The sequence below is a fragment of the Pelophylax lessonae genome (genome assembly GCF_965119305.1).
Source record: "Pelophylax lessonae genome assembly, chromosome: 11".
NCBI lineage: Eukaryota > Metazoa > Chordata > Amphibia > Anura > Ranidae > Pelophylax > Pelophylax lessonae.
Window position 1 is genome coordinate 232,653,854 of NC_138778.1, and position 12,617 is coordinate 232,666,470.

The 12,617-nt window shown below is 44.8% G+C and overlaps 1 protein-coding gene across 1 annotated transcript in view; it reads right to left on the minus strand.

The window, feature by feature from the left end:
* CACNG1 (calcium voltage-gated channel auxiliary subunit gamma 1) overlaps positions 1 to 12,617 on the minus strand; it is a 94,929-nt gene that overhangs the window by 34,498 nt on the left and 47,814 nt on the right. Inside the window, exon 2 of the mRNA XM_082272117.1 lies at positions 12,002 to 12,076. Within this exon, the coding sequence (XP_082128243.1) occupies positions 12,002 to 12,076 (75 nt within the window). The remainder of the gene's footprint in view (positions 1 to 12,001; positions 12,077 to 12,617) is intronic.

The window sequence follows — 12,617 nt, forward strand, 5'->3', positions numbered from 1 at the left end:
AGACCACCCTAGAAGACCCTCTGGAGGAACTTGGAGAACTCATCTTGTCCAGCCTATATGTTCAATGCTGTAACTTTACAACTGTAAGGTGAGGGAATAGCACACATAGAGGTGTCATCACATTGGGAATTGAGACATCACCTTGGTGTTGGTATTCTACCCGGTCCTAGAAGTCCACTGTTTCTTCAATTTTTGTACGAACCTTGGACATTATTGTTGTTTTTTTTTTTTTTTTTACTGAACTTTATTAAGTTGATTTTTTTTTTTTTTTTTTTAATGGAAGATTGCAATATTGATGCACCAATTCATCTGTTTTCTGCTTTGTTTGATGTATTTTATTCACCGAGTACATGTAGTGTCGGACTGGATGAACACCATTTAACCACTTAAGCCCCGGAGGATTTGGCTGCTAAACGACCAGGGGGTATTTTGCGATTCGGCACTGCGTGACTTTAACGGACAATTGCGCGGTCGTGCGACGCTGTACCTAAACGAATTTGGCGTCCTTTTTTTCCCACAAACAGAGCTTTCTTTTGGCGGTATTTGATCACCTGTGCGATTTTTTTGATCACGCGCTATAAACAAAAAAAGAGCGTAAATTTTGCAAAAATAGCAATATTTTTCCCTTTTTTTTATATGAAATTCCCCCAAAAAAAATGTAAAAATCAAAATTTTTTAACATTTTCGGCCAATTTGTTTTATGCTACCTATGTTTGGTAAAAAAAAATTGCAAAAAGCGTATTTTGATTGGTTTGCGCAAAAGTTATTGCGTTTACTAACTAATGGAAAGATTTTTGTCATTTTTGTTGTTTTTTTTTTTAACGCGTAATGGCGGCGATCTGCGATTTTTTTGCGGTACTGCGACATTGCGGCGGACAGATCGGACCCTTGACTGACATTTTTGACACTTTTGGGGTTACCAGTGACATTTCTACAGTAATCAGTGCTATATATATGCACTGTTACTGTAAAAATACACTGGTAGTGAAGGGGTTAACTTTATTTGAGAGGGAGGGGCTGTGTGTGTCCCTAGGGGCGTGATTCTAACTGTGATTGGCTGTGGCTTCAGCTGTATGCAGAGCGATCAACGGATCTACATAGTAGATCCATATGATCAGCTCTCATACAGAGAGGAGAATGACAGGTGGCTTGTTTACACAAGCTGCCTGACTTTCTCCCTCTCCCCCGCCGATCGCAGAGTGGCCGGCGGACATCGGGTCCGCCGGTCACACGCGCGGGGGGGTCCGTGACCACGCGGGAGCGGGAGCGCGCCTCCGGCGGCGCGCGCTCGCTCCCTAGACCCTCACAAGCTAGTGACGTAGCCCTACGTCACTTTGCCTGTGAGGGGCTGACCGCCGACGTAGATAGTCGTGCGGCGGTCGGCAAGTGGTTAATGCTCACTTAGTTTTATTTTAATAATTTTTACTATATTTTCTACATGTATCATTGAAGTCACAGTTGCTTTTCACACCATTTTTTTTTATTTTTTTTATTCTTTTTATTTCAATATGTGCATAAAACGAACATTATAAACGTCCTTTCAACAAAAGGACAAAACAATATTAAATAATAAAAAATGATACAATATCCAAATAATTATCTGTTTACTTAGTATTCATAATCTCTTTATGCCAATGTATATCCATTTAGCTTAATTGATCGCCGTTGTCCTGGTGTGCCCCAACCCCTTGTTGCTACATTGCAATCATAGATTTATTACCTCATCATACTATGTGCATCCCTCTATATCCTCTTAGTTATCTCCTTATATTCAACCATTGGTTAATGTTGATTGACACCAATTATCCCAAATGTTATTATATTTCGTTGAGCATCCTCTCTGCATATACAATACTTTTTCAACTGGTAAAATCTGATTTACTGCTCTTATCCAGTTTTTAACAGCAGGGGGCTTCACTTGAATCCACTTAACTGTGATTGTTTTCCTTGCCATAAACAGCGTTTCTCTAAGCATTATCTTGTGATATCTAGACCATGTTATTTCATCTAATATACCCAGCAAACAGGTTTCTGGGGTCAAAGGTACAGGCATATTCAGGACAGAGGATAATATTTGAATTATTTCCTGCCAGAATCTTGATATCACTGGACAAAACCACATAATATGTATAAAGTTTGCCCGCTTAGCACTGCATCTCAAGCATTTAGGAGATGCAATGCTGTGCATTGCATAAAGTCTACTTGGAGAGAGATAAGATTGATGTAGCATATATAATTGTTTTACCCTATTGTTTGCTGCTGGCGATATATATAAATGGGAAGAGCAAGCTTCTTCCCAATCTTGGTCAGTTAAATTGGGAATTATTTCCTGCCATTTTGTTCTTATTGCCAAGGGATTCATTCCTGAATTAACCCTGGTTAAATGTGCATATATTTTAGAGGTTAATCCTTTAGAGCCCTGGGACCTAAGGATACCAATCATTGGATATCTAGAGATCCCAGGTCCTAAAACTCCAAATTGCGCTTGTAACGCATGTCGCAACTGTAAGTATCTATATAATGAGGTATGTTTCACACCATTTTTAGTTGCCATTCGACAGCGCAGCACTATTGTTATATTCTTTATGCTGTTTTTGGGCAGAATATGTGCTGAAGTGGTCCTGAAGCTGTCCTACCTGGTCTAGAGGAAGCTTTGCCAAGGAGGAGAACCAGGGGGAGGCCCCTTCCTAGGGAGAGCCGTGAAGTAGGCTGGTCTCTCAGATGGATGAAAGAAGAAAATTGGTCGCACACCACCACGGAATCCAATGAAGAAACGTTCTTTATTCACATTATTCACATAAGTGGTACAAGGTACAGTAGACCCCCCAAACGTCCCCAGGGACAAGGGGGTATCAGTACTCACCAGTCCAGGAAGCGGGCACCACTCAGATACGGGAGACCTCCTACCCTAAGTGGGGGTGCAGTCAGCCATGGAGGAACGCTGGCAACTCGCGGGCGATCCGGGCTGAGCCATCGTCAGCGAAGCGCAGCTCCGCGGGCTCGTCCCCATTCGTAGGGGCACTGTCGTTGCGAGGCCTGGGCATACCAGTAACCTGCGATGCTCGTTGGCAGGCTGGGACTCCATAAGGATCTGTATACCCAGTCCGAGGCCCAGCTCTGCAGTCACTTGTAGTCCTCCAGGAAAGGAACCCCTGACTAACTAGTGATAGTGAGAGAAAATAAAATCTATTGTGTAAAGAAAAACACATAAAATAAGAAAAAAATGTAAGAAAACCAAGACACTAGGTCTCAGCAGGAAAGACCTAGCGCACTGCTCCTGATGCTAGGCAGCTTCAAACTGAGGTATATCAGATTGGGTTCTGGATAATGTCTGAGGGATGGCCCCCTAGTGGCGTGCTGAGGTATAAAAGTTTTTGTATTCACCTGATAATGAATTATCTGCCTAGCCATGCTCCTGCAGAGGGCGCCATTACCCATTAGTAAAGGCTAATACCATCGGGTGGCGACTGTCAGAGGACTCAGAGAAAATAATTTTACGGTAAGTTCTTACAAAAATTATATTATTCACATAAGTGGTACAAGGTACAGTAGACGCGTTTCACACGACTGCTACGTGCTTGTTCACTACACTTGTTCACTAGGGTAGAGAACAAGCCCGTAGCAGTCGTGTGAAACGCGTCTACTGTCCTACCTTGCTGTACCTTGTACCACATATGTGAATAAAGAACTTTTCTTCATTGGATTCCGTGGTGGTGTGCGACCATTTTCTTCTTTCATGCTTCTCCTGGTGCCGAGCCGAGGTTCAGCACCCACCTTGAATCGCGGACTTTGACTAGCCTGAGCCGTGTTATCTCTCCTCATCGGTCTCTAAGAAGGGCCTGGTGACTCACTTGGGGGATGCACTTAAATTTGAGAACGTGTTTACAGTGTTGGCGGGTCGGCTTAAAGGTTCTGACACATTGATCTGTACCTGCTACGGTATCTGGGACCCACAACTCTCACCCCTTCACTGTTCTGCAATAAACCTTTAAAAAGACAAAAGTGACTAGCGCCCAATATCGTTTCTCTGTCCCCCCCCCTATTTTAGCCATGGACTCACGAAGGTAAAATGCTAACCCGCCTCTGTAGGTGCTATCCTGCCTTCGGGGTGTCAGAGGGGTGCTACATATGTGCTTTAATCATTGCTCCCAACTGTCCTGGATTTGGAGGGACTGTCCCGGATTTAGAGGGACTGTCCCAGATTTGGAGTGACTGCCCCGGATTTGAAATAAAGTCCCTCATTCTCTTTCTTCTTCAGGTGTCCCTCATGTTGGTCTGATCTACAGAGTTGTATATCAAATGCACTTTTTATCTTTCAAAAAATGTTTCCCAGTGCTAAACCTTTCATCCAATTTCTAAATTGCTGCATTTGGAAATTCCAAATCCAATATAAAGAAATAGTAGTGGTAAAGCAATGATTGTCTGTGCACCCCATAAGCGATGCCTGCCAGTGCCCACTAGCGATGCCAATCAGTGCCCATCTGTGATGCCTGTCAGTGTTGTTTGGGTACAGCGTTGCATGACCTTGATATTGTCATTCAAAGTGTGACAGCACTGAAAGCTGAAAATTTGCCTGAGCAGGAAGGGTGTGAAAGTGCCCGGTATTGTAGGGGTTAAGGGGCGGGGCAGGGGGAGTATCCAATGCCTGCATACTTTTGCTAATAGATGTCCCTCATTCCCATCTCAAAAATCTGGGAGGTGTGGTAGTAATGGTGTCCATCGGAAGCAGAAGAGACACAGCTGTCACACAGCTGTCACCCTATAATAGGAAGTGCCTGAACAGGGACCTTCATGGCAGAATCACCAGGTCATCTAAAACCCAGGGCCAATATGCCAACCTCCCCCCCCCCCCCCAAGATATATGAGCATTATGTGCCAGCAAAAATCCACCCGCAAAAACACTGAGCACTAATTTGCATGAATATCCCCTTAGCATAAATCCTCCCCCCCCTATCCAAGTACAAATCCGCCCCCCTGCTGAAATACCCCCTCCCAGCACAAATCTTGGGCTCCCCCATCCCCCTTAGCTCAAATGCCCCCCCCCCCAAAAAAAAATATATATATACCCCTCTTAGCACAAATCCTCTACCCCTAAAATGTGCCCCCTCTCCCACACTTCAAATTTCCCCCTTCCAGCACAAATTTCCCCCAAATCCTCCCTTCTAGCACAAACCTTCTTCCCCCTCACTCCCCTTCCTAACACAAATCCCCCTAAATCACCACTCCCCGGCCCCCCCCCAAAAAAAAAATGTCCTCTCCTACAACAATACTTACTCCCTGCTTCCCCCAAATTCCCTCTTCCAACATAAATCCCCCCCCAAACTCCTTGTGGTGTCCCCTCACCTCATATGATACCACAGTGCCCAGGGCGGCCGCCCCTTTCCGCCCACTTCTTTTCCCGGCCCTGGACAAGTCATTTTGTTTAATGAAAGCTTCAGATTTAACAAAAAAAGTTGAAAATGACTTTTGAAATGACATTAACCTGTTAAAGCTCCTATGAGATGCGAGTGATCGGCTTTACATCTACTTTTAACCATGTGAGGCACCGAGGGGTAAACATGGGGGCTGTGACCCGTCATATGAGGAGCGGCGGGAGAATTTTTGGATGACCTACGAGGAAGATTTAGGATAATGGCTGCAGCTATAAAGTTACAAAATATCACTGTGATCCTCTTCATAAGAATACCCATCATGCAGCTGTGAGATTTTATATTTCTGAACCCCAAAGAAATGTGACTGAGAATTCTTCTTCTACTAGGATCGGAAATATGACTCCACCGTGTTATTACCATCCCCTCAGATACAGACAGGTGAAGCAATGATTCCCCCCCCCACCCTCCATCATCATTACAGAAGGCTTACCATTTAGTTTTGCTTTCTAAGCTCCACTAATCAGTTTTTGATTACTGTGCTTCAGATTAAACTTATTAATCGCTGTGATTACAGAGCCTGCATTGTGTCCTCAGGATGACTAGACACACGAGTCATGGAGGAATGATCAGGTGTGAGGACTATAATGTCTATAAAGGACCAATGTTTAGTGATGTGTTCACCACAAACGCATCTCTAGCATACTGCCCTGTGAAGACGTCCAGTGACGAAACGTACGTAGGGTGTGAGCTGGAGAGATTGCTATGACATTGGGTTTGGTCGGCTCGCGGCAGATGTGGAGTCGGAGCCAGCCCGCACACAATCAAATGCCTTTTATACTCGTGTCAGTGGAGAGGCTTTTAAATGTGAGTGCATGATCTTTTTAATAAAGTGGGAACATTTTTTAACCACTTGCCGCCCGCCCTATAACAGATTGACGGCGGCAAAGTGGTTGTATTATCCTGACTGGCCATCTTATGATGTCCAGCAGGATAGAGCGCTCAGAGCTGCGATCGGTGGTGCGGGGGGGGGTCACTCTGACACACCGCACCTCTGATCTCGGTAAAGAGCCTAATGACGTAGGCTCTTTACCATGTGACCAGCTGTGTCCAATCACAGCTGGTCACATAATAAATAGGAAGAGCTGTTGATCGGCTTTCCTCAGTTTGTGCCTGACAGGCATGAGTAGAGGAGAGCTGATCTGCGGCTCTCCTGACAGGAGGGGGGGGGTCTGTGCTGGTAATCAGAGCATTGATTACTAGTGCAGACCCTTGGGGGGTGCCACTAGAGCCACCAGGGATGCCCACCTATGACCACAAGGGATGCCCAACCATGGCCACCAGGGATGGCAATCAGGGCTCAGGTAAACCTTTCAGTGCCCTCCCCATCAGAGCTGTCCATGATTGCCATCTATCAGTGCTGCCCACCAGTGCCCATCATTGCAATCTATCAGTGCTGCCCACCAGTGCCCATTATTGCCCACCAGTGCCGCTCACCAGTGCCCACCAGTGCCGCCTATCAGTGCCACCCATCAGTGCCCATCAGTGTCGCCTATCAGTGCCCACCAATGCTGCATATCAGTGCCACATATCAGTGCCCTTCAGTGCTGCATAGCAGTTCTGCCCATCAGTCCTGCATATTAGTGCCTCATCATCGGTGCAGCCCATCAGTGCTGCATATTAGTGCCTCATCATCAGTGCCACCCCATCAGTGCCTCCTCATCGGTGCCTGTCAGTGCCGCCTCATCAGTGCTCATCAGTGCAGGAAAAAACTTATCTATTTACAAAACTTTATAACCTAAACAGAAAAACTTTTTTTTTTTTTTTTTCAAACTCTTCGGTCTTTTTTTATTTGTGTAGCAAAAAACAAAAACCTTGCAGTGATCAAGTACCACCAAAAGAAAGCTCTATTTGTGGGGGAAAAAATGACACAAATTTAGTTTAGGTACAGCGTCGCATGACCGCGCAATTGTCATTCAAAATGCAACAGCGCTAAAAGCTGAAAATTGGCCTGGGCAGGAAAGGGGGAAGTGCCTGGTATTGAGGTGGTTAAAGTGTAGCTCCCTCCTAGGTAGGTGCTAGTGAGAGAGTAAAGTTTTTGGCTCTGTCTGCCTATCGGAGGAGCAGCAGGCAAATCTATATTGCTTTCTGCCTACCAGAGAGCAGGATCTGTTAGTGAGGTCTGCTCATGGTGCTCAGTATGCGATTCATTGTGTCTGCAGAGTGTTTCACACTGGTCCAATAGAGAGGCATGTTGGACAGTGGGAGGAAACCTGACCAATGGATGCATAGGCTTTGATACAGTCCTGGTGATTGGCAGAGACCGGCTGTCTCTGTGAATTCTGGGATACTGTATAAAAGGCAGGAGTACATGTGCTGCGGGGTCTTTGGCTGGAGAGCAGAGTTCCGTAGGGAGGGTGGGCGGCTGCCTCCTCCTCTGTAGCAGTGGCATGCAGCCTCAGGAGGTCGTCCTGAAGGCCAGAGGAATGGAGCTGAACCCAGAGGTCCAGAAGAACTGACTGAAGGGAAGACAATGGAGACCCTGGGAAAACAGTATCGTGTGTACAGGGGATGGTGTCAAGGGGCCTGACCTGAGGGGGGCCACCCCAAGAGTAGGATAGTCAGTGGACAGGTGTCAGCAGCCAAGAAAGAGGATACTAAGGAGAGTGTCCTGAAGATAAACTTTGTTCATCAAGTCATCTGGAAAAGAGACTTAAAGCTAAATTCACCTCAGTGGCAAGGTGGATCAACAGCCTGGCTGTACCAAGAGATAGACGTCCTCAAATCTTGTGAATAGTTAATTCGGAGTATCCCACTATTCCCTTCTCCCATCCCTAATTTATCAATAAAACACAAAAACAACTACATACCCCTGGATTGTTTATTGAAGGAGCCAAGAAGGAAAACAAAAGGATTGCTAATGGAAACCCAGGGGGGCCCGTAAGTGTGAAATCCAGCAATCCTCTAGGGGGCAGTGCTACAAAACGATTTTATGCTATGCTGTGTTCTTTTCTCTTCCATTGATTTCTTCTCGCCTGGCATATCCATTGAGAGTGGGAGAGGCAGGGGAGGACAGGGTCAGAGGGCAAGGGGGCAATTCCCCCCCCCCCCCCCCCCGGGCCACTCTAATGCCCTGTAAAAAGGCTGCACTGCTTCTGCCACAGACATACCTAAAGGATACCTGGTAAAGAGAAGTAAAAAGTCCCTGCCGCTGACCTACTGAGTGCGGGATGAAGACAAGGACAGAGCGGAGGCCTCCCCCCCCTAATATGAATGGTGTAAACTGTGTCTGAGCTGAGGCCGGTTCCATGCCCCACTGGGGACTCTCCTCCTCTGACCAGCCCCGACCAAGCTGTCCCAGCTCCACCCTGCTGGCCAGGTCAGGAACCTGGATTCGGCCAGTGAGTAAGAGAGAGTACCTGGAGCGAAGCTTCAGCCTAAAATGGGGGTCAGGGGGAGGCCAGGAAGAGGGAGAGTGGGAAGAGGCACCATGGGCCTCTGGTTTATACTTGTCCCCCGGGCCTAAAGTTGCCAGTCAGCCCCTGGGGTGGGGAGAGGATTGTTTTAAATGATGGATCAAGAGATTTGCGGACTGTCACTCCTTGTGGAGAAAAGCACCTGTTTGCTGGTTTATCATATTACCGGCCATTACATCTGGTGAGTGAGTTTAACATAAGTGGTGGCGGATTATTCGCTTGATGTGGTAACAACACTTGAAGATGGAAGAATACACTACTTTTTCACATCAAATTTATATAATTTTGGCACTTTATTTTCTTATATTAATTAATTTTGACATTTTGGACTGCGAAAACGAATGACTGATTAATGTACTTGTGGGAAATCGTGGAAGCAATGTAGTACTTTTGTTGTTACATTTGTTATAGGTTTGATTAAATAATTTGATTTATTATACATGTGGGTGCCTATGGAAGAATCATAGCACTTTTTATCGTACTTGGTTACAAACCATGTTTGTTGAAACACTTTATTGAAACAATATTGGTTTAGAATTTTTTATAGTATTAACACAGTGGGGTTAACAATTAAAGCACCATAGTCCTGCGCAAAGGGTGCGCCAGGTACAGGTACAATCACCCTGTGCAGATATATATATATATATATGTATATACAGTAATCCCCCGCTCCATCGCGGTTCAGTTTTTGCGGTCCCGGTAATTCACGTTTTTTTCTGTAATGTTATTTTACTATATAAATCATTAAAAATGAAAGATTTTTGTGTTTTTCATAGCTCTTGCTCTGTCTCTAAGTATCTTTTATGTGTTTAAATGAGTTTCTATTGTTTTAAAAGTGTGTTTAAAGACCTTAAAATGCTTCTACACGTACAGTGACAGTAAAAAAATCATGCCTACAATGCATTTTAATAGGGTTTTTCTATTTCGCGGAATTTCACTTTTCGCGGCTGGGTCCGGAACGTAACCCCCGCAATGGAGGGGGGTTTACTGTATATATACAGTATCTCAAAGTACACCCCTCACATTTTTGTAAATATTTTATTCTATCTTTTCATGTGACAACACTGAAGAAATGACACTTTGCTACAATGTAAAGTAGTGAGTGTACAGCTTGTATAACAGTGTAAATTTGCTGTCCCCTCAACATAACTCAACACACAGCCATTAATGTCTAAACCGCTGGCAACAAAAGTGAGTACACCCCTAAGTGACAATGTCCATGACGACATCACGGAGCTGGTGGATGTTAGAGACCTTGCGCTCCTCCACCTTCCGTTTGAGGATGCCCCACAGATGCTTAATAGGGTTTAGGTCTGGAGACATGCTTGGCCAGTCCATCACCTTTACCCTCAGTGGTTGTCTTGGAGGTGCATTTGGGGTCGTTATCATGTTGAAATGCTGTCCATGCTTTGCTTCAGTATGTCACAGTACATGTTGGCATTCATGGTTCCCTCAATGATCTGTAGCTCCCCAGTGTCGGCAGCACTCATGCAGCCCAGACCATGACACTCCCACCACCATGCCTGACTGTAGGAAGACACACTTGTCTTTGTACTCCTCACCTGGTTGCCGCCACACACGCCTGACACCATCTGACACCAAATAAGTTTATCTTGGTCTCATCAGAGCACAGGAGATGGTTCCAGTAATCCATGTCCTTAGTCTACTTGTCTTCAGCAAACTGATTGCGGGCTTTCTTGTCCATTATCTTTAGAAGAGGCTTCCTTCTGGGATGACAGCCATGCAGACCAATTTGATGCAGTGTGCGGCGTATGGTCTGAGCACTGACAGGCTGACCCCCCACCCCTTCAACCTCTGCAGTAATGCTGGAAGCACTCATACGTCTATTTCCCAAAGACAACCTCTGGATATGACGCTGAGAACGTGCACTTAACTCCTTTGGTTGACCATGGTGAGGCCTGTTCTGAGTGGAACCTGTCCTGTTAAACTGTTTAGGAATGTGATGAACATTTGTGAATTAAGCAAAATGTCTATTTTTCTATGTCTGTTTTTCTGTACATATACATATCTTTTCTCTGTCTTCCTTACTCAAAATGGCCGTTACTAGATACCCCCACCACCGACAATGGAATGTGAGAAGAAAGATGGAGCCTTGGCACAGTGCCTTCAAGAGAAGATAACATTCATAAACTCGAAGGGGACCACCTTATAACGGACATGACTAATCAGAAAGCTGCAAATAATCAGTATTATGCTAATATTATTCTTATGACGTACTAACATATGACACCGCCTACTAACTATATAATAGGCTGTCCATTAGAAATAAACAGGAAGTATCATTTACCTGAACATGTGTGTCAGTCTGTGATATCCTCGTGCATGCACTCTAATTACCTATCTAATCAGATCCAGCAGCAAGAAATCTATTTTGAACCTGATTGAGGTTCGCTAACCATTACAAAACCGCTGTATGGTCTTGGCCACCGTGCTGCAGGTCAGTTTCAGGGTCTTGGCAATCATCTTATAGCCTAGGCCATCTTTAAGTAGAGCAACAATTCTTTTTTTCAGATCCTCAGAGAGTTCTTTGCTATGAGGTTCCATGTTGAACTTCTAATGACCAGTATGAGAGAGTGAGAGCGATAACACCAAATTTACCACACCTGCTCCCCATTCACACCTGAGACCTTGTAACACTAACGAGTCACATGACACCAGGGGAGGGAAAATGGCGAATTGGGCCCAATTTGGACATTGTCACTTAGGGGTGTACTGACTTTTGTTGCCAGCGGTTTAGACATTAATGGCTGTGTGTTGAGTTATTTTGAGGGGACAGCAAATTTACACTGTTATACAAGCTGTACACTCACTACTTTACATTGTAGCAAAGTGTAATTTCTTCAGTGTTGTCACATGAAAAGATAGAATAAAATATTTACAGAAATGTCAGGGGTGTACTTACTTTTGTGAGATACTGTGTGTGTGTATATATATATATATATATATATATATATATATATATATATACACACACAAACGCATGCGTGTTTGAGCTTTGGGATGCACACGCTAATGCAATAGGATGCCCACACCTATGTACAGCACATTAAGGATTGTAAAAGTATTTTTTGGGGCGCACTTGTATACAGCGCTGTAATCCTTTTCTAGCCGGTATCTCAGCATATGTCTACCTACCTTTCTGGGTGGTGACCTGTAATATCTCCGCGTTTTCTCCAGACGTGAAATGCTTGAAGTAAGAGCAGTTTGTCTCTGGAAAGAAATCAGAATGACATAACTCTAATTAATGTTATTACAGTATTTTATATATCTATACATATACCGCAGTGCTGTACAGAGAACATCGAGTCACATCCGTCTCTACACCAGAGGAGCTTACACTCTAATGTCCCCTCCCCCACAGTCACATCAGTCTCTGTACCAGAGGAGCTTACACTCTAATGTCCCCTCCCTCACAGTCACATCAGTCTCTGTACCAGAGGAGCTTACACTCTAATGTCCCCTCTCCCACAGTCACATCAGTCTCTGCACCAGAGGAGCTTACACTCTAATGTCCCCTCTCCCACAGTCACATCAGTCTCTGTACCAGAGGAGCTTACACTCTAATGTCCCCTCCTCCACAGTCACATCAGTCTTTGTACCATAGGAGCTTACACTCTAATGTCCCCTCCCCCACAGTCACACACTATTATTATTATACATTTATATATCTCTGACATATACCGCAGTGCTGTACAGAGAACACTGAGTCACATCAGTCTCTATAGTATTTCTTGTATTGGATCGGACTACA